At 39.8% G+C, this 21,331-nt stretch overlaps 1 protein-coding gene across 8 annotated transcripts in view; it reads left to right on the top strand.

The window, feature by feature from the left end:
- The window catches only part of Bap170 (Brahma associated protein 170kD), a 69,822-nt gene extending 51,320 nt beyond the window's left edge, over positions 1 to 18,502 (top strand). The window contains exons 5-18 of one of the 8 annotated variants that reach the window (XR_013034121.1): positions 4,338 to 4,798; positions 5,112 to 5,617; positions 5,815 to 6,200; positions 6,326 to 6,545; positions 6,652 to 7,045; positions 8,194 to 8,502; positions 9,121 to 9,330; positions 9,444 to 11,437; positions 11,551 to 11,710; positions 11,789 to 11,947; positions 12,221 to 12,298; positions 13,633 to 13,724; positions 14,068 to 16,035; positions 16,111 to 18,502. Coding sequence is in view for 5 of the 8 variants with exons in the window: in XM_033464891.2 (XP_033320782.2) it covers positions 4,338 to 4,798; positions 5,112 to 5,617; positions 5,815 to 6,200; positions 6,326 to 6,545; positions 6,652 to 7,045; positions 8,194 to 8,502; positions 9,121 to 9,330; positions 9,444 to 11,437; positions 11,551 to 11,710; positions 11,789 to 11,947; positions 12,221 to 12,298; positions 13,633 to 13,724; positions 14,068 to 14,188 (5,090 nt within the window). In the remaining 3 variants the exon portion in view is untranslated. Of the gene's footprint in view, positions 1 to 4,337; positions 4,799 to 5,111; positions 5,618 to 5,814; positions 6,201 to 6,325; positions 6,546 to 6,651; positions 7,046 to 8,193; positions 8,503 to 9,120; positions 9,331 to 9,443; positions 11,438 to 11,550; positions 11,711 to 11,788; positions 11,948 to 12,220; positions 12,299 to 13,632; positions 13,725 to 14,067 lie in introns of all 8 variants that reach the window. The other 7 variants (XR_004489529.2, XR_004489528.2, XM_076524491.1 and 4 more) reach the window with 7 other exon arrangements.
- The last annotated feature ends 2,829 nt before the right edge of the window (positions 18,503 to 21,331 follow it).

Below are 21,331 nucleotides of genomic sequence, written 5' to 3'. Positions count from 1 at the left end.
GATGCACCCTCTTCCAACCCTGTGTCCCAACCCCCACTTAAACTTTCCCACTTTGCCTGCGCCGCACATGCGACAGAGCGTGTATTGCAGCGTTACACAGCGATCCCCGAGAGCCAATCGTCGCCTCTTTCTTCGGCTGCTTCGAAAGCGCTGCGTCGAAATGGATCTTGGCGTCAACATCCAAGCTTCGTCGGTTCTCTTTGATTTTTGGGGGATTATTCGGGGCTGTGCGCGGTTTAAGGATCAACTATCGAGTAGACCGCATAGCTCGCCACCGGTGTTCGCGAGCACAATAGCGTTTCAATTACATTTGATTCGGTTATCGGCGCCCGTTTTAAGGCCGTTGATTTGAACGCCGCCGCGTTACGGGAGGCGCGGAAGAAAAAGGAGTGCGCGCCGGTGCGTTCTACCCCTTGTCATTTTGCAGGGTGTTCCAAAAACGCTAATTGACTAATTATTGGTTAAACTTACTAATTGCAATCGAAAGCGAAACGAATTTGCTACCTGAAATCGCTGATAATAATATGTCCCAGAAATGTCTCGCAATCCGAAAGTGGCGGGTTCCTCGGGTCATTTGAAGCAACTTTTTCCTTTACAAAAATGTTCTCCGAGGCACCGTTAATGAGTTATTGACGAAAAACACTGACCAATAAGAGGCGAGCTCGGCTGGCGCGCGACGGCCCAGCCAACCAGCGCACGGAGCCCAGTACCACTATTGACCCGGCCGTCTCGCGCCAAATGATCTCGCCTCTGATTGGTCGCTGTTTTTCGTTAATAACTCGTAAACGAAGCCGCGGATTGCATTTTCGCTAAGGAAAAAGTTGCTTCAAATGACCTCAGGAATCCCCTACTTTCGGATTGCGAGACATTTTTGGGACATCCTGTAGATGCCGCCAAGTACCGAAGTAACTTCCGGGTCCCGTCGAGTAAATGGTAATTCGATCGGACGTTGTTATTTCGCATCTCATTTAAAGTCGAATGCCGCGTCCGCCGAAGCGGCGAAGTGGATGTAAGCAACGTAATCGTGGATGATAGGTGTTATAGGAGAAGCAATTGCGGTTGTTGAACGTGACCTCTGTTTCTTCATCCAACGATTCGCCATTGTCACCAGGTTAAATACCGAGTTTCATTTTATTTCGATAAATCAGGGCACGTTGCACTAATCCGAGGCGTCGTAGTCTTCGCTCTCGATCGGCGCGTGTATTTCACATTAAAAGAAGCTTCGTATCTGACAATAGTTCGTAGCATATAGTGGGTCGTTCCGGCGACTTGTTTCGTTTTGCAACCAAAATTTCGTTTCGTAAGGGTGTTAAAAAAAGTACTTGATTCAGTATCATCGATCATAAAATAAGATGTCTACGAGCACAAGAGTTCGAAGTTACCGGAAGAATGTCAGTCTCATTTTTACTCCGGACATTAAAAGATCGTCTTTCATTATCTCGCGAAAGAACGAAGCAACTTTCCGAACGACCCAATACTTTGTACTTGAGAATGTCCATTGTACTGTTGCAAGACATGTTTCTGAGCCTAATCCAAGGTTAATTTGTGCGATAAACATGGGTATAGCTGGCGCTGCACCGACGCATTTTGCTCTAACCGAAAAAGTATCCAGTTCCATGGGAAATTTTCGCGGGCTCTTCCCGGTCCTCCTCCGAGAAAGGGACGAGATAGTACAAAGCCGGAGAGCTCTATGCTTTCATCAACCGTTCAATCTTTACGTTAATCTGAAATACCTCGTTTGCTCTAATCCACGGTTGCTTGCACTAATCCAGGGTGTACCCTTTGCACTAAATCGGGGCATATTTCTCCCATTAATCTTGGACGCACACTTCGCCCTAATCCGGAGGTCTCTACCGTGCTCTAATTCCGACATCCGCGCGCATCCGAGTTCGAGCGAAGTAAAACGCGTGCGTTTTCTCGATGTAAGTTTTTGGTTCGGTCAGCGTTTCTTTACCGGCGGAGGAGCGCCGTAAATACCGCCAAAAGGCAACATTTCACCCGGGACGCGATATTGATCGCGGTTCTGCGGCTAAAAAGATTACCGCGAATCGCGATGATATTGCTCTACGGCCGGCAATTCGGGCCCATTTTCCCCATAATGTTCCGCGCTTCTTCCGAGAGCTATGCGTTCCGAGCCTCGTGCACCGAGGAACGAGCGTGTTCGACCAATCCGCGGTTAAAATGATCAATCGATGCCAACGCGTCGTTTCCGTATCGGAGCGAGTTACGATTATTATTTCCTCGTTCGTAATTGTCTAACGTTATTGTCCGTGATCGCTTATTTAGCAATCGATAGCGCGTGTGACAGTAATGTCTCCCCAACTGACGCTCGTATTGTGCAGAAAAATGGACAATTTCGGAAGAGGAGACACGATTTTTCGAGTCTTGAGGCACATTTATATAATTGTGGACAATTTATAACTATAAAAATAAACCGCAAGGCTCGAGTAATCGTATCTCCTCTTCCCAAATTATCCATTTTAGTGGACAATCTGAGCGTCAGTAAGGGGGACATTAAAATGGACAATTTGGGAAAAGGAGACACGATTTTTCGAGTCTTGAGGCACATTTATATAGTTGCCGATTGTCAACAATTGTAAAAAACGAGGCGCAAGTCTCAAATAATCGCATCTCCTGTTCCCAAATTGTCCTTTTCTGTGTACAGTAATGTCTCTCCAATTGACGTTCAGATTGTCCACAGAAATGGACAGTTTGGGAAGAGGAGACACGATTGTTCGAGCTTCGCGGCTCATTTTTATAATTGTGGACAATTTATAACTATAAAAATAAACCGCAAGGCTCGAGTAATCGTACCTCCTCTTCCCAAATTATCCATTTTAGTGGACAATCAGAGCGTCAGTAAGGGGGACATTAAAATGGACAATTTGGGAAGAGGAGACACGATTGTTCGAGCCTCGCGGCTCGTTTTTATAATTGTTGATAATTCGTAACTATAAAAATAAACCGCAAAGCTCGAATAATCGCATCTCCTCTTCCCAAATTATCCATTTTAGTGGACAATCAGAGCGTCAGTAAGGGGGACATAAAAATGGACAACTTGGGAAGAGGAGATACGATTGTTCGAGTCTTGCAACTCGTTTTTATAATTGTTGATAATCGATAACCATAAAAAACGAGCCACAAGGCTCGGACAATCGTATCTCCTTCTCCAAAATTATCCATTTTAGTGGACAATCCGAGCGTCAGTTAGGGAGACATTACAGTGCAATCTGAGCGTCAATTAGAGAGACGTTACTGTATTCGTAATAAATCCCCTCGCGACGGATTCAGGATTTACCGCATTATAATTTTAACGGTTTCGTATTCGGAATTTCGTTACACGGTTCGATGCGAATTTCGCGTTGTCATTCATATTCCGCCACGGCGCGCGCCGACTTTTTTATCCGTCGTGTTTGCTCGACTAAATTAATCAGCCGGCCAACTGTTTCGTTAAGGAGCCCACCGCTCGGACAGAAAATTTTGTCCACAAACAATGCCGACGTTGTTAAGCATCGCGCGTGACGATCGATTAAATCGAGTTAGGTGAAAGTCAGGCGAAAAATTGTTTTGCCCGCTCGAGATATTTTCGTTGCTTAGTTGGAGCCTCTGACCCTGACCGGGCACAACCTACTTACACTCGTGATTTGTCGATCACACCAGTTGCACGGGGCGGTGGTGGTCGTAGGTCGGCCAGACTTGCATCTTTGCTTCGTCCCTTACGCGCGGTACGATCGTCCGCGCCCTCCGAAGCAATTCGACCTGCACAAAAATTGATTTCACTGTTAACACGTCGAATGCCACGCCGGTTTTACAGAAATTGTCCGTGGCGCCACGATGAATTTTCTTTTATGCGATACATGTAATGCTGAAATATTATCTGCAATAGATAAGTTACGGTGTACAACCATGTTTGACATGTTAATTGCGACAGGGCTCACCGTTTGAATCGACGATGGTAATAATACCAAATTTTGGATACTGACATTTGTTTCAAATTATATATATTTCTATCAATTTAGGCGCGCCGGCCACCGGTGGCCCCCATGGCGTCACCGCCAAGTTAAGCGCCGGTCACCGGTGACCCCCGTGGCATTCAACGTGTTGGAAAACCGAACTTTCGTTATAGCCACTCGATAAACGGCCATTCGATTGTCTCTTCTGGTTCCCCGCGACCTTGATCGTTTAGCTGCATAGACCCGCTGCATCGAACAACACGCAGAGAAGGGGATATACTCTCTTCTAGAATTATACGAATTTGAAACCCGTCCGTTTTCGATGCTGTCGCGTACCAGAGAAGCTATTGCGTCACTAAGAGAGCATTTTCGTTTCGTTTGCAGAATCTCTTCGTGAATACAACGGCCTCTCTTCGGATCTTTACAAGCCATCTAACTACGATAAGCTCGCGCTCTCTCTACTGTCGCCGCTGCCGAACGAACAGGATTTCGCGATCAACGTTTGCACGTTGCTGTCGAACGAGGGTAAACACATCCTCCGGCTGGACAAGTACCCCCGTCTGGTGAACATCCTACTAGCGCACGCGGGCGTGTTCGACTCGCCAGGCACAAGGCAGCTCTTCATCGAGGTCTACTCCCGGGTGAGGAACTACTCGATCAACTCGTTCTGGTCGGACGTGCTCGACTGCCAGGACGTGATAGATCTCACGAACGAGAGGACGTTCATGAAGAAACCGGCCACCAGTCCGCAGACATTCTCCAGGCGGAAAATCTTGGAGAAGCAGAACAAAAGCGCCGCCCAGATCGAGAACGATGAGCCCTCAACGTCGATGGACGTCGACGGGGTAAGGCCAACCAATCAATTCAGTTTCTCCCCGTGGACTAGCTCTCTCTCTCTCTCTCTCTCTCTCTCTCTCTCTCTCTCTCTCTCTCTCAGATATTCCTTTAAAAGGAAACTTGATTTCGTTCGCCCTCGAAAACATCGATTTTTCCAACGAATAACGCTAATCGCGATATTGCATAAAAAGGAAGAGATATCTTTGAAATGAAATTCTAAAAACGTTCACGTACACTGAAACGCTTGAACGATAAGAAACATCTCTAATCCTGAAACAAGCGTGCGGCGGATGATTTTTGACAAGACGATTTTATCACCAGGTGCTTCCGGATTGCTCGAGGCTAGACCCACATCAGGACGAGAACTTGAAAGACCAGAACCAAAACTCCATCAAGTTCGAGGAGGAGGACAGAGACCTGTTTTGCGTCGGGCGAACGCTGGGCACGCAGGACCCGTACGGCCAGCGTGTTCTGCAGATAGCGTCGATCCTACGGAATCTCAGCTTCACGCCGGAGAACGCCGCAGTGCTCGGGAGGAATCGGTGTTTCTTAAGATTCGTGTTACTGTGCGTGAGGGCGAGGTGGAGCAATCTGCATCAGCTCGGCTTCGACATACTAGGGAACATAGCGAACGAAATAATCTTAAAAGAGGCCGGGGAGAGGATAACGGACGTCGTGTTGTCATGCGTCGCGAGGGGTGTCGAATCCCAGGACAGGTTTATCGTTATATCCTGTTTGGAGGTGCTTAATAAAATTAGCCAACAAGACAGCAACGAAGAAGTCGTCACATTTGGGTTGGAGGACAGTGTGTACGAACTTATATGCAGGTAAATGGATGATGCGGGGGGTGTTTGTAACGTCGACGGTTCCAAAAATTGCGTCTCTTAAAGTCAAGGTCTTTGGTGATTGTTGGGCTAGTTTTCATGTTCTAAACTGCGTTTCCTCCTACACGGTCGGGGATATTTAAACGATTCGTCTTAATATCGGGCATAGATGACAAAAAGGATGCGGTGTCTTTTCGCAGGTTTCTGGCACTGAACGACATAGCGCTTTTAGTATACACCTTGGAATGTTTGTACGCGTTGACATCGTTGGGTGAGCGGCCATGCACTAGCGTCGCGAGGGTACGCGGGGCTATTGACACGTTGGTCGCCCTTGTGACGGTGGAAGCACAGAGTTATGGGCCGAAGGCTTGCATCTTGATGCGAGTGATCGAGACAGTGTCCACCGTAACTACACCGCCGAGCACTACCCAGAACACTCCGGTTACTGCCGCTGCACCAGCTGCGACAGTGTCACCGTCGGTGCCAACCATACCAGCCACTATCACTGCAGCACCAGCTCCAGTCAGTCCGGCTCCTGCGAGACCAACCACTCCAGCTGCAACCGCAGCAAAATCTGCAACGCACAGTACGTGTCCCCTTGCGATTGGGCCGAGTTAAACGGGAAACCCTGAAAACCCCGGAAACCCTAGACGAGAGTCGAAGCGATATGAAAAGTTTTCTAAAGTCTCTTTCCTCTTGATCTCTATACAGAAGCGGTGGAGACAAGCAGTTCGATACAACAGCAACACGCTCATCAGCAAATTATACAAGAAAACGAGCAATTTGCCCTCGGCTGGTTGAGAGCAACATTTGAATTGGCACCAGGTGTGCGTATAGAGCAAGAAGAATTGTACAAGAAGTATCTCGGTTGTTGCACAAAGATTGGCAGGAGGGGAGTGATCGCTCCGCTTCATTTTCCAAGATGTGTTAGGTGGGTAATCGTATCCTCAAATCATATACGCAATTCATCTGATAGAGTCAGTTTTGTTCGACAGGTGAACAGGAGCATTGAACTCTATTGGATTGGTCCGTTTCAGATCCGTGTTTGGTGGAAGCGTTGGACCAAATCCATTGAAAGGTGAAACAACTGGTACTCAGTATTACGAAGGAATCAGAGTACGGGCCACACCTCCCCAAGTAACTTATCCGAGCCAAACCGCAGTTGGGACTAACACAGCTCCAATTCCAGCGATCAACACAACTCCAGTAAAGGTGCTTCCCGTACAACAGCGTACAATCAAGAGTATTAGTCCTGCTCCTGATAGCACGGCCCTAGACAATCCTGCATCTGGGCCTCAAAAACTCCCCATCCCAGCGTCACCTATCCTGAAAGCCCAATTATCTGCCCCACCGAAACCACCATCCAGTGCATCAAACACTTGTTCAACTCAATCCCAAAATCCAGTCACCAAGGTTGATTCTAAAAGTCAGGTGGGTCCGAGTCCTAGCTTTCTACCATTCTCTCTACCACTCATGACCTATTATTTTGGTTATGGTTTCACGATATGGCTACTGTAATATGGGCTTTCCTTAACAATATTACATTTTGCATGACTCAAGTCCCTGTGTACTCCCATCGCTATCGTAATGCATGCAGATAAGTAAGAACCTGCGTGACGTGGTCCATCTTATTCGAAACACTTTCAGAAAAAAAAACAAATTTTATGATTTTATTGGCGATTCTTGTGATTATTAGTACAAACAGCTAATTAAAGTTTAATATCTAGTACAAAGTATTGAACAGTGTTACCTTCTTTGAAACTTGTTAAAAACATGATGAACTCGCAGGAAAAATGAAACAGATTTTACTATTTGTTTCGAATAAGCTGGACGTGTCTGTGATTTATATAAAATATAAGTATCAAGTGTGATATCGATTCAAAGATAAACATTGAATACATGACTTTTCGATTCATGAGTCTTCCGTTACTATGTGTGATACGAAACATTAATTTTTATGAATTAAATTTTCTATAACATAGAGAAACTCATTCGTGAGAGACATACGATTTGCTTCATATCTTTCATTTTTATAAGTTTAGTTACAGTTTTAGCCTTCATATATTTTTTCTCAGTGATTATTATTATGAGTCTGATATTAGCTATGAGATTTTATTGCTGCATGATTAAAGTAGACCGTACGTTTCTTCTATATGTGTATTTTCGGATTCCTTGTCATACAACTGCAATTTGTATCATGCGATATTTCAACTGTCTTACACTATTATAACAAACAATATTATAATTAATATTTAAGCTACCGAGTTTAACTTGTCTTACTTGATCCATGCTTAGCAATAAATACAACGCTATGAACAGTGTCTTAACTATTACTACAGCTCGACTTTTTTAAAAAACACAAAAACGAAAATAGTTGTATATTTTCTAGTAGAAGTTCTTATCTATGACAAGTAAAAGATCATTAACATTAATTCAATTGCATTATTGGAAATAATATCTAGGTACTTAAGAGCCTCTTCTTCTACTATTAATATTTAAAAATATATACGTAGGAATCATAAGAATGTTTTTATTTGTCTGAACAATCGATTCATCTTTGGGTAACGATTGTTGATTAGGTGTCAGTGTCACATCCTCACTTGAGTCAAGCGTTACTATCCAGCGGGTCCCAGACACAACCGCTGCAGCCGCAGCTGGTGCAGCAACAGTCGCAAACTATTCAGGTAGTTGCGAAGGATGATAATCGAAGTGGTACCACATCCAGTTCCATAATAAAAAGCCTACTGGCTACTAAGGTAACGGTCAGCAGCGACTGCATGCCCAGTACTGCTGCGACTTGTGTGTCTACTCCTACTGCCTGTGTAACAAACACTACTGCTAGCATCGCATCCAGCATCAGTGCGAACCAGCTAATAACCAGCAACCAGGTATCATTGTTGTATATTAACAATGAAAAACTGTAGTATTACTTTATCTTTTTTTGCTGTTATATTGAGTTTGTAGGCTGTCCAGTGTGATATTCTGTTTGACAATAGTCTTGTCTTGTAAAATAGCTGATGCCGAAGTACCACTAAAAGAGTAGAGATAAATAGAAAGACATAATTTTCAAATAATTCAGTAAAGACATAGTAAATTTATGAAACATTCAAAGAAATGCTAACGTAAAAGTTGTAGAGACAAAGTATAAGTTTGATGGAACGCTTCAGCTCTTTTAGAGGATAAGATCAGACCTGAAAATGTTTTTTTGTTGTACGACTTTTTATTTTTGAACATGCATTCAAGCAAAACGATTTCTAATTTGTTTATTCTTACCGTATTGTTTATTCAATAATTAAATTCAGTAATACTTAACAAAATAATTACTTTTCACATGAACAAAGACGTTCATGATTGAAATTTTACTAACAAAAAGCATGGTGTGTTCGATTTCGAAATGATTTTGCCCCAACGATAGTAAAGAAAGAGTATAAACTGTGAGGTTGTGTTCTTCCATAGAACAGTAAAGTGTCATATTTTAGTTTGCTTAAATTACATTTGGTTGGTAGGTTGCGCAACGACAACAGCAGCAGAGGCTACTGCAGCAACAATTAACTAACGTATCACAGCCACCCGCAACCACAACAGCCGCATCTGCAATACTCCCAAAGACTTATGTCAACTCGAAGCAACAAAAGCCAGCTATTACACCCATTCCTGCCAAAAAGATACAAAGGCTTAATGGAGCCAAGTTTATCCTGACTAATAATTGTGACAAGGTATGTTATCGTCATTTTCTTATAATAATTTAATCCTGAAAAGACCAAGATACCCTTTCCAGGGCTAACATTTATCCAGCATGTTAGACGAATAACAAACAATTATCTTTCAGACTGAAGTAAACGATAACGAGAACATCAACCAAATTTCAATATCGACGATCGCTTCCCCACTGTTGCTGAACTCCACAGAGAATCACATATCGTCCACGATCAAACTGTGTCGGCCTCCAATGACGACAGTGACGACCGCTAATAAGACAACGCAGCGGTCGACGTGCACGTCAATCGCAGAGGACTCGGACTCAACCAACAATTCTTTAGCGTCTAGTAGCGGAATCGGTGGCAGCAGGGACTGTTCAGGGGTTGGTGTCGAAGAGGATAACTCCCTAACAAGTTTCGAAGGTATTTTATTGAACGGTGCGCCGAGCAACATGGACATCGATGCGCAGGACGATGGCTCGTCAAAGGACTCTTCTAGCGTTACATCCAAGGAAAAACCGTTGCAAAGCATGATGTTGGCGGATCTCTTAGAGAGAAAGGTGGAGAAAGAACCTATCTTGAACGGCGTTCTAGGGAAAAACTCCATTAACGAGAAAGGCATCGACTTAGTAGAGAACCACATCAAGAAAGTGCTGAAAGAATCTCCAACCGACATAAAAATAAAGACGGAGGTGGAAGAGGGAAATGTTTTACAGACAGAGGTCTCCGAAGACACGTTGATAGAGGCGCCAAGGGGAATAAAGAGGGCCGCCAGCGATTCCGACGATGTAGATGCAAAGAAACCGAAGTACTCTAATGGTACAATGTCGCCAGATCCGGCGGTAGATTCGACGACGGCGGAGTCAACAGTCTCGAGCATAAAATCCGAGGAGCAGGACGACGACAAGGACAGCGAGAAGGCGACGGTCTCATCCACTGCTGCCAACTTGTACGCAGCTCTAGCCGCAGATTGTATGGAGGATGAGACAGATCTTGACGAAAACGTGAATGTGACGAAAGAAGAGCCAGCTGCGACGATAAAAGAGGAACCACATATATTCGTCAATCAGATTAGTCAGACACCTCAGCCACCTCAACAACAATCTCAGCAACATCCTCCACAGCTCCAACATCCTCCACAGCTCCAACAGCCTTCGCAACTCCAACAGCCACCGCAGCTCCAACAGCCATCGCAGCTTCAACAGCCACCACAACTACCACAACTCCAACAGCCTCAGCAACCCCCTCAACCGCAGCCTCAGCCACCGCCACAACCGCCTCCTCAATTGCAGCAGCATCAGCAGCAACAACAGCTGATAGTCGCAGCTCCTAGACAGACACTAGTGGTGCAACAGACGATCCAGCCTAATAATCAGATGATCATACCTGCTGCATCGATGAAGGCTAGACAGGCGCAACCTCAGCCGCAAGTTCTGTTGCAACAGAGTGCAGGGGGGCAGCTGCAATATGTAGTTTCCGGTGGCGTACCGGGCCAGAACTATGTCTTGGCTCAACCTCAGACTACCTTGGTCCAGGGACAGGCACAGACTGTTTTAGTGGCACAGACGACGCAGCAGCAGGGGACTGGCGCGAAGACTATCATTATCCTGCAGCCGCAAGCAGCTGCTCCGCCTACTCAGCAAAAAATGGTAGCTGTCACGCCTCAAGGGCAACAGGTGGTCGTCACTCAGGTTTCGAGACCTATTCTGCAGAGTCCTGCGCTAGGGAATATACCACCTCCGCTTGTTCCAACGTCGGGAACGATACCCCAGACTTCCATCATTGTGAACAGTTCGATGGCGCAGTCTAATCCTAATACCGTGACAGTTACGATCCCAGCAATGGCTCAGCAGACCCCAGTGTCCACTAGTGTGCCCTCAAGGGTCGTGACACCCACCCCGGCATCGACACCACCACCTACAAGGCCGACGACTCCACATCAAGCCGCTGCTACGCATGGACTGCCCGCGAAACAACCCTCGAAAATCATGAAGACTGTCAGTTCCTGTACCTCCACCGAACCCGAGTTGAAACCGTCGACCAGCCAGATCCAACCAGAGAATAAAACCATCACGATCAAGATTGATCCTAATGCCTTTCTATGCGAGTGGCGGGGATGCTTGAGGTAATTTAAAACTAACTCTCGTAGCTCATTTTTTAAGGAAATGATTACCTTGTCGTCATCCATGACTTCTTTCAAACTTTTCATTCTGACAGGCAATTTTATCGTGTTTTCAGGCAATTCAAAACATCGCACGAGGTTTACTTGCACGTATGCGAAGCGCATTGTCCAATCGGTGGGGAGGAAATATTGTGTCTCTGGGCGAGTTGCGATGCCCTGAAGAGGCGTAGGTTTTCCTTGATGACACACTTGTATGATAGGCATTGCAATGCGGAGGTTGGTCGAACGATCATGCAGTATTTGTCAAGTAATGGTGGAATTTTGAGCAGTTCAAGTAATGCATTTTGTTCACAGACGATGTACACGAGGAGGAAACAGTTAACGGTGACCGGAAAGACTGAAGTTTCGACGTCGACGCCACCAACTCCTCATCATCCTGGCTATGCACCAAACGCAGCATTCCATGCTATTAAGCGGCACGCCTTGGAATTCGTTAATCCAAAAGAGCTGATGGTTAGTAGAAAATTTGTTAATCATATTTATCCAGCGAACAACAATATACTCTACTCGCTTCACCAAAGCGATAAATGAAAGAAAGAGTGTCTAGCTAGAGCAGAAAGCGCCATCTCTGTCACGGTTGTAACAATTGAATATTCTATTAGATTGATGTGAGAAATATACTCCGCGCAGATTTCGCAGAATCCTTTTTAGCCCCACGGTTTCTAGAGTCGATAGAGTTTTGTTAATGTAATGAAATTTCTCTGATTTTCTCTCTTGGCGAAGCAGCAAAGGCCGACCAAGCCCGCTGCAGCCACCTCAAGCTCTTCTTCCCCAAGACCTGGGCAAAATCCTCCGCCAGAACAGGTAAAAACAAACGTGTTCAGAAAAGTAGAGGATTCATGATCCATTCCACAGCCACAGCCCCTGTGCGCTGTTAACCTGTCGCATATATCTTTGTTTTGTGCTTTACTTTTTCGTTTTCGCACCGTGCTGAGTTTTTATTTTTAATTCTTGTACCTCCTTCGATACATGAGATACGTGTGCCTCTGAAGCGATTCATCCGATGCAGCTAATCCATTTTTAATATTTCAAGAATTTATCTAGAAGAATTCTTAATTATTAGAACAGAAATTGAATTGTTTAAGTAGGTCTGATTTCTTGGATAACTTTTTGTGATAGGGAAAATGAATCAGTGGCTTGGGATGAAATGCTTCAGTGATTCATCCTATATAGATTTCAATAAATATTTTAGCATGGAGTTCATTTGACTTTCATTTTGGTAGCTAGAGCAGCTGTAATTTATGTGTTTTATGCCGTTCAAGTGCTCATGATGGGCAGGGTGTTGGTATAATTTTTATTTAAAAGGGAGACGCAAAGTAGAACACATTTGTTGTGCTTACGATGTATAGATGTGATATCTTAAACGATTAATGTCTGACTCGAGAATATATAATCACAGTTGTGCTAATTGAATTAGATGGTATTATATGTTATCATTGATTGGTAATTAAGGGAGACCCATTCGACCTTGTACTTGAACATAAAATTTTTGTCGTTATATTTAATTCAATTTTAATATTTGACGAGACTTTAGATTAACTAGATTAATTTAATTAGTTTTTTGTTTATTGTGTGGAACCGTTTGTCCGATAATCAAAGTATGAGGCGTAGTGACAATTGTTACTTTTAAAATAAGTAAATATACTAGTGTATGTTTTGAAAAATTAAGTATCTGAAATTTAATTAAAAACATTAAGTGTATATATTCGCAAGGTTTTCATGTGTATTTTTGCAAACGATTACAAGCCAAAATTTTCCTTTTGCTACCTTACACAGCATGCTGTAGTCTCACTTTGTTTTTTTAAGAATTAGAAACCCATTGCGTGACATGCTTATATTTTAATGTTTGCAGCATCGTTTTATAAATAATTTTCTTAAAATTTTCTTGAAATTTCAAATCAGTGACTCCATTTTGTTTTCCTGATCATATCTGACTAATGTGTTCAAGGTGTTGCAATTCATTAATTCGAACATCATTAAACAATTGTCATACTTGTGTACACATAATATTTGTTGATTAAAACAGTGTGATTAGTTAATTCGATATGTATGTTTCTTTTATATACATTTATTTTTCATCGTGTAGTTGTAAACAGTCACGCTTGGAATTCATAAAATGCTTTACGCTTTCTCAACAGGACGACAACGAAGGTCCAGTGACCAAAAGTATTCGCTTGACAGCAGCTCTAATTCTCAGAAACCTAGTCATATATTCAACACATGGCAGAAGGTGAGATTATACTCCTAATTATTCTATTAAAAGGACCATGATAATAGACTGAAACCTATTCCTAAAAAGATTATATAGGATTTCATTATTTATTATTGGGTGACCCACCCAAGTGAAGCACTTTAAATATCTCTTACAAATGATAATGGTAAAGACTATCAGAGGAAAACATAATTAGGTTTAAAGGAGCAAATATCTTCCAAATTCAGAGGAGCAAAATAATAAGGAGCGCCAGTAAATTTATTAATATCTTAATCCTTTAACCATTTTATCCTAACCCAGATCGTAGATATTTGCGATAATAATTGTGGCCCAATTTTAATTTTGTGGTTCTGTTTTGTAGGCACCTTAGAGCATACGAACCACATCTGGCGGGTGTGGCATTAAGTAACGTTGAATCATCAAGAACAATCGCACAAGTTCTATACGATATGAACGATCAAAGCAGCAGTCACCATAGGTGACCTCTTGAACCAGGCCTCTAAGAGAAAGCTCTTTAAATGTTCTCCGAGCACCGATCAACCTGTTTTACTTTGAATTTTAGTGTAAAGTGAAAGAGTAAAGAGAGAGAAAGCGAATATGGTAGAGAATGATAGGGAGAGAGAGAAAGAAAGAGAGAGAGAGAGAGAGCATGACCGAAAGTGAGAATGAGAACCAGAAAAGTAATAATGTAAGATTATGACTTTTGCAATAAATTGCAAAAATATAAAAGCAAAGAAAAATGTGTGACTGTGCGGTAAAGGAAGGAACAGTGGCAAAAGGCGAAGAGAAAAGTAGGAAAAGAAGGTGATGAAGAAGAAGAGTATGACACGGCAATGTTCCATATTAATTAAAAAGAGGCCTATAAACTTACTAGGCAAGCCAATTTGCCGATTTAGACTATAATAATGTACTGAAAATAAAAACTAGTAAACCACGAAACGAAAGACAGTAGTTGAAGTGATGATGCAGAGAATCAGTGATACAAAACAAAACGTGAGAAAAAACGCAGAAAAGAAGAAAAACAAGAACGAGAATAATATTTCAAATTTAATATTAATATTTATTTTCTCAACAAGAAAGCGGAAGAAATGTTTTTAGTAATCTTGTACAAAAAATAACTGAATGGGCGAAGAAAAATACTTTATGGACGTTATAGTTAATTACGAATCAATATTATATTATTATTATATTATATTATTATTATTAATTATTATTATTATTATTATTGTATGTTTTTCATAAGTCACCAAGAAAGAAAAAACCTAGATTATAAAGAAACCTTTTTATGAAATGTATTTGTTAGGAATTTATCATCATTTCTCTTTTTTTCTTTTCGCTTATATAATTGCATATTGCAGTTACATGGCTATATATTATTGTCTCTCTTTTTTGTTTTATTGTCGCATAATCTTGTTGCCGGAAATGTGACGTTGAGGCAACACATATAGATATACATAGGATGAACCGTATCAAAACATTGGCCGAGAACTATAGTCCGTCTAAAAAATCTAAGAATTCTTCTCCTACTTCAAATCAGTTTCTAGGTAAAAAGAAAGATAAATTCGAACGGATTTTTACGCTTTTTCGAAAAAATGTATAATGTTCAATCTTGTAGGGGTTTTGGACCATAAAGCCAACAGCTTTTTATGCAAGGGGTCCAAAAATTTCTACCATTTGAAACAATTGTCAAATGGAACATGGTACGAAACAATGTATGCACGGAACATAAATATTGCGACCCATTTAAAAAAGTAATGCGACCTATAAATGATCTTCAAATCTACATTTAATGTTTCTACATTTTTTCGTATCATATACTTTCTATCCGACAATTGTTTCAAAAGGCAAAAATTTGTAGACATCGCGAGAGACCAGTTACCATCGTTTCTAATACACCAATCAACTGGGAATTTTATAACTTCAAATGTACTGATCCAATTTGACAATCATCTGATCCGAGTTAACTCTAGTCGCCGTTTGTTTCTTCCACAGAAAATTGTCTGTCACGAAAAAACATTGATTTCGCTTAGAAAAAAATACTAGTTTTATCTTGGAGTCTCGAAACCGTCAAATATTGAAGTTTGGTTCTTTTAAATATTGCCCTAGGATGGCAGAGAGGTAACCGTAGCAGACAGAACTTTTGGATCTGTACGCAGGGTGTCCCATTATTCGCAAGATAGGGTAATTTTGTAAGGAAAATTGAGTTGGAAACGTACAATATAATTTTTTCTATAAGGCTTTCTTTTCCAGAATTTTCAAACTGGGCCTCGTATGGAAACATTATGTTCTAACTACATTTTTGGCTCATTTTTCTAATGTGAAAAAAAAGGTATCTTTTAAGTGATACAGATTTTTCTCAAGAACTGAGATGATATCTAACAGAATTTTATTGTATATTTTTTAGTTGATTTTTGCAGAATACTAGGGCACTCTGTTATGGAAATCGCCGCGCACCCTTAACTCCAAAACTTCCTATAAGCTCTAACATTGCACTTTTAGCGCATCGTGTTGCAACTAAGTCGTTCGTTTCTCGATGGTCTACGCACGTGAGACAAAAAGGAAATGTTTTTCTTCGGTGTGTGCGAGTTGCGGAACTCTTTGAGAAAAACGACGAGGCGGCAACCACCAAACAGAAAGCAACAGCTTCGATTCGATCGGGTTAGAAAATGATCAATTGTTCGTGTGTTCTAGACACAGTCGTAAGTATATTTATACTTGATATTAGCAAAGGCCTAAACTTCGTTGAAGCCAGTGGTTTTCAAATTTTCAGAACTAAAGTGGATGGACCTTGTTAGGACGCAATCGTTCCCGATAATACTCGTTTTAACAGTTTTCTCTTCAATTTAACCAGCGAAATGCTTCTTAAAGAAGAAATAACCGCTGAATGACTTTGCATGGATATTCCGATAAAATTCTACGAACCAGAATTCTGTAATTTATCATTCCATTCATCAACAATTCATTATTATATTCGCAAGTAGAACTCTTCCTAACTGAATCTTCGAGTACTCAGGTACTATGATCTACCCGTAAATCAATGCAATAGTAAAAAGCCTCAGTTACAATTGATAATTTTGTTGGGGCTTTCTACATTTCTTCTAAGCTAATTTTAATTTGAAACACGTCTTTCGATTTTGAATAGCTTGACCCTTTCAAACTAAGAATTTTGAACGAGATCTTTTACAGAAATCTTGAAAAGAAGAACACGACTTGTAATTAATAGTTGTTAGATTTTTCTCATCTCCTCGCATTGATCTACTTTTTTTTTTTAAACTTAGAATTATATTGTCTACTATTTTGTATTATAAGCTGTACAAACAGAAACGAACATTAGATAAAAGAAGTCTACTATGAAAGAGTAATTTCGATTGCTCCGTGTTATGGATTAGATAATGGAAAAAGTCAACCAACTTCGTTTCTTTTCCTACATAGTTTTTAATTTCTTTTGTCCGATTGATGCACGTGAAACATCATTTTTCAGCGTATCATTAAACAAACAACGTTTCTTTCTTTCTTCAATATAATCATTCAGTTTGTGAATGTTATTCAGCAAAATTTGCTCTAGGGGACTAATTATTTAATTTACTTTCTTGAGAGGCGCTACCCAATGACTCTCTCTCCAATTTTTTTTTACCCACCATACGAAACAAGTGATCAAAATTAGGGGCGCATCGATCTCTTTTTCTTGAAAACCATTAATTCTAGAAAGTGTATGCAAGAATCAATTAGAAAATGTTTTCTAATTCTTTTTGTAATGTATACAATAATTGTTTCTTATTTGAAGTTTAATTTAATTTTGTAGAAAAATTATATGATGTCTCGTGTGCGCCAATTAAATGGAACATTCGTTTTTGTTTCTAGGACTATCAATGAACTAATTGAAAATTTCACCGTGATCAGATGTCGGTATCAGTTGCGTTTGTGTGGGAAACTCGCATTTGCCGAACGTGTGTGTATGTGTATTGTTCGCGAGTTACCCCCGGTACTCGTCCATGTCCGTGAAGTTACGATTTAAGACGATCATACTTGGAGTAAAAGTAAAGGAAAGAAACTATCTTATACATATATACATATATGTATAATTATAAATATTTGTACATAATGCCTGTATTTCATTTATGATGTTAACGAGCTCTGTATAAATTTCTTATTAAGGGTGTAAGATTATTAGACGTTTAGAAGCGTCAAGTGGAAGCGAGAAAGTTCTTGTATTATATTAGTTTATGACAAAACGTAGGAAGTTGCAAGGTGTGAGATCTTTTTGTAATTATTGAATTGATGAACCAGTGGACGTCAACCGAGAGAGAAAGAGAGAATGAAAGATACAGGGAGAGAGAGAAAGAGAGAGAGAGAGAGAGAGAGAGAGAGTGACAGAGTGTATGAAATAAAAAAAGTACTGGCTGACACCGATTGTAAACGAAAAAGCCGATACCTTTATTATTAAAAACTCGTAAAACTTGTAAAACTTTGCGCGAGCCTCTATTATGTATTTTATATATAAATTATATGCACACACAGGAGACACATACGTATATATATAAAATACATATATAAGTATACATATACATAATATACATAAATCAAATTGAATAGCTGAACGTTTAGGATCGAAGAAGAGAAAAGAGAATCTTATCGAGAGGCTTTTTATTTTTATTATTTGTAATTACCTAGTTTACATGTTCAACGTTTCGTACGATCATCGAGATCATAAACGTATGTGTAAAGGAATAAAAGAATGATATATAATAAATTACTGAATACGAAGGAGAAACACTATTAAAAACTGAACATACAAATCGTTTGGATATTGTTTATTCTATTTCTTTAGACTTGTCGCTGATGGACAAATAATTTTAATACATTATCTACTGATGTGTGGTTATTTAATAGTACTTCAATGAATTTTTTCATAGATTGCTTAATAACGAGAGCAACTTTATTCAGAAATCAATAAATTATCTCTGGCTACACTGTGTCTCTAACAGCAATTTTACTCAACATAAACCCTCAGTTCAGTTTTTGAAAAATTTAATTTGCTTTAATTCTAATAGTAAAAGGATATTAACGTTAAGTTCGAATTTGTTGAATCATTGAAAAGCTAATATTAATAATCTCCCGGTAGCTGAAGTATTACGATACCTAATAGACCTTTTTCTCGTGGTTATGAAATATTCTTAAATCAACTTTCTTAGGTTTTTACTTCGAAAAAGATAACTGTGTCTGAAAAAGTACAGTTTAATTCATTTTCTTATTCCATGAACAAATTACGTTATTATTTGCTGAACAAGTAAATATAAAACCTAGTACAATAGAAAATATGCTACGCCCTTAATCTATCAGTCATGGCTACTATACAGTAACAATTACTTTAATATAGTCTTATAATTTATTCGTTCAACATGTACAATTATTCCTCCAGATTATGGCCATTACTACAGTTTCCATGTTCACAGATTAAGCTATTAAACATCATCGTACACATTAAACATATTCCTTCTTACTTTATAGTATTAGTACTGTAAATTCGTTTACCACGAATTTATAAAATAATTATTCACAAATACAAGTTCAGTCTTCGTTCGGCGACAATTGACATTTTTTATTTGTACAAATACTTCGAATAAGCTAAAAACTAAACCCTTAAGACAAATTCCTCTTAATACTATAAATACCATAAATTTCACTTTACTTTTAACTTAATACACATATGCCAGATTTGTCTGCTCTCTCTTTAGCGCAATTATCTAAATTGCTTGCGAAACTAACACGAGAAACTGAGGTGGCAGATGTGATGTACAAATTGGACGATTGTGTGCAAGCAGTCGTCCACAAATTGGATATTTTACAATTTGATTGACTTCTAATATGACTGCAAATATTTTCAGTATTCTCTGTCGATTCTAAACACTTTTCAATTTTACACTTTACAGGCTTCAACTGTTTGAACATTGTAGGCACTTGCATTCTGCGCTTCTTTAATATTTCATCGCTTTTACTATTCATTTTATTTATTAAGCATTTAGGTTTAAAATTTTCCAATTCCATCCTTTTGTACCTGGACTTTAAATACGAGTTGTTCACCCCTCTAGTTAAAAATAACATTGTAATAGTCTTCTCTGAACGATTGCAACATTCCTGTAACCGTTCTATGTTTCCTAAACTAACGGTATGATCTTCTCTCTTTAAAGGGTGGCTTATTAATCCACTTAATTTAATCCTTTTTTCCTGTAGTCTTATCAAATTTCTATTGGAAAAGATACTTGTCTGATCAGGAAAAGGACAGAGACACATCTTTTCGCTTAATAAATTTTTGTCGTTGCTTGTGGAGGCTATAAGTGGTTTGAAATTTGAAGAATCAGAGGTGTAATTTGTATTTTCTACAGTTTTTAAGGTGTATGACTGTTCTGTATTGAACTTATCTTTGTTTTCAGATCTGTGAAACATTTTCTTAGTTCTGTAAATTTTTTCTCGTTCATTGCAACATTTAGTTTCTCCATGAACATTTTCTAGCTTCTTAATATCTTTATTACTTTGTTGCAAAAGGTTGTCTGGCAATTTATTTAGTTTTAAATCCACATGAGTACACTTAACAAATTTAAAATCTTTGACGCTAGGCTCTTGTATGCAAATATTTTCCTTCTCTGGTTCCTGCGTAACTATATCTTTCCGCTGTCTACTTTTCTTAGCTTTTATATTTTTGTTCATAATTGTCAGCTGTTCTTCCAATGTTTTTGTGCACTCTTTGATCTCCTCCAGCATTCTTATGCATTCTGGCCTCATACAGTCCACTGAATTTATGTTTGCCGCTACATTGCAATCAATATTTTTACGACTTACACTACTATGCGGATAATTTTGCATGCCATACTTTATCTTGTACTTATCATTATAGTTTTTTATTCCCACTAGCATTCCTTCAAGTATGTTCATTGTAGTGTTGGCTGCTGCTTTAGATCCCTGTTCAAATCTAGTGTGATACAAATTCTTGTCTGTAAACAAGGAATTGTCAGTGACTGTGCCAATTGATTTGCAGCTTACTGTCGAATTCACGCATTTAGTTCCTCGCCCTGCTAAACGACGATGATTGGGATCACAATTTTTGTTCGTGCAACAATTGGGAACTTTCGTCACGTTTTGGGAAACAGTTTCATTTTCTGGAGCAATACGATAAGAAATTTTAGTGTTAGAATCATCAACAGGCTTTACTGATCTGAAATTGATTGTAGAATAGTTACTCGAATCACAATTTATGTTAGAACAATAACTTGGAATATTTGCAGTTAATAAACCTTTAGAAACCGCACTTTTTTGTTTCGGTGTGCTGGTAAAAAATTTAACTGCATTGCCTTCAATGAAATTTTCATACTTGGTTTCTTGACCCATCTTAAACTTAGAATACCCCATAGAATTATAATTTATACTAGATTTAAGTTCTTGTTCTACATTTAATGCAGTACGATTAATCGAATCACGGTCAACATTAGTGCAACAATTCTCTTCTTTTTCACCGGTATCAATAGTTTTAGATACAATTTTATCAAATATATCTTCCTCATACTTAAACGGTGCTTTATATTTTTGATCATATTTATTACAACTGCATAAATATCCTAACTGATCATGCT

This window comes from Megalopta genalis, chromosome 9 (genome assembly GCF_051020955.1).
Source record: "Megalopta genalis isolate 19385.01 chromosome 9, iyMegGena1_principal, whole genome shotgun sequence".
NCBI classification, from domain to species: domain Eukaryota; kingdom Metazoa; phylum Arthropoda; class Insecta; order Hymenoptera; family Halictidae; genus Megalopta; species Megalopta genalis.
The sequence above is the reverse complement of the archived record's forward strand: the minus strand, read 5'-3'. Positions and strand labels throughout refer to the sequence as shown.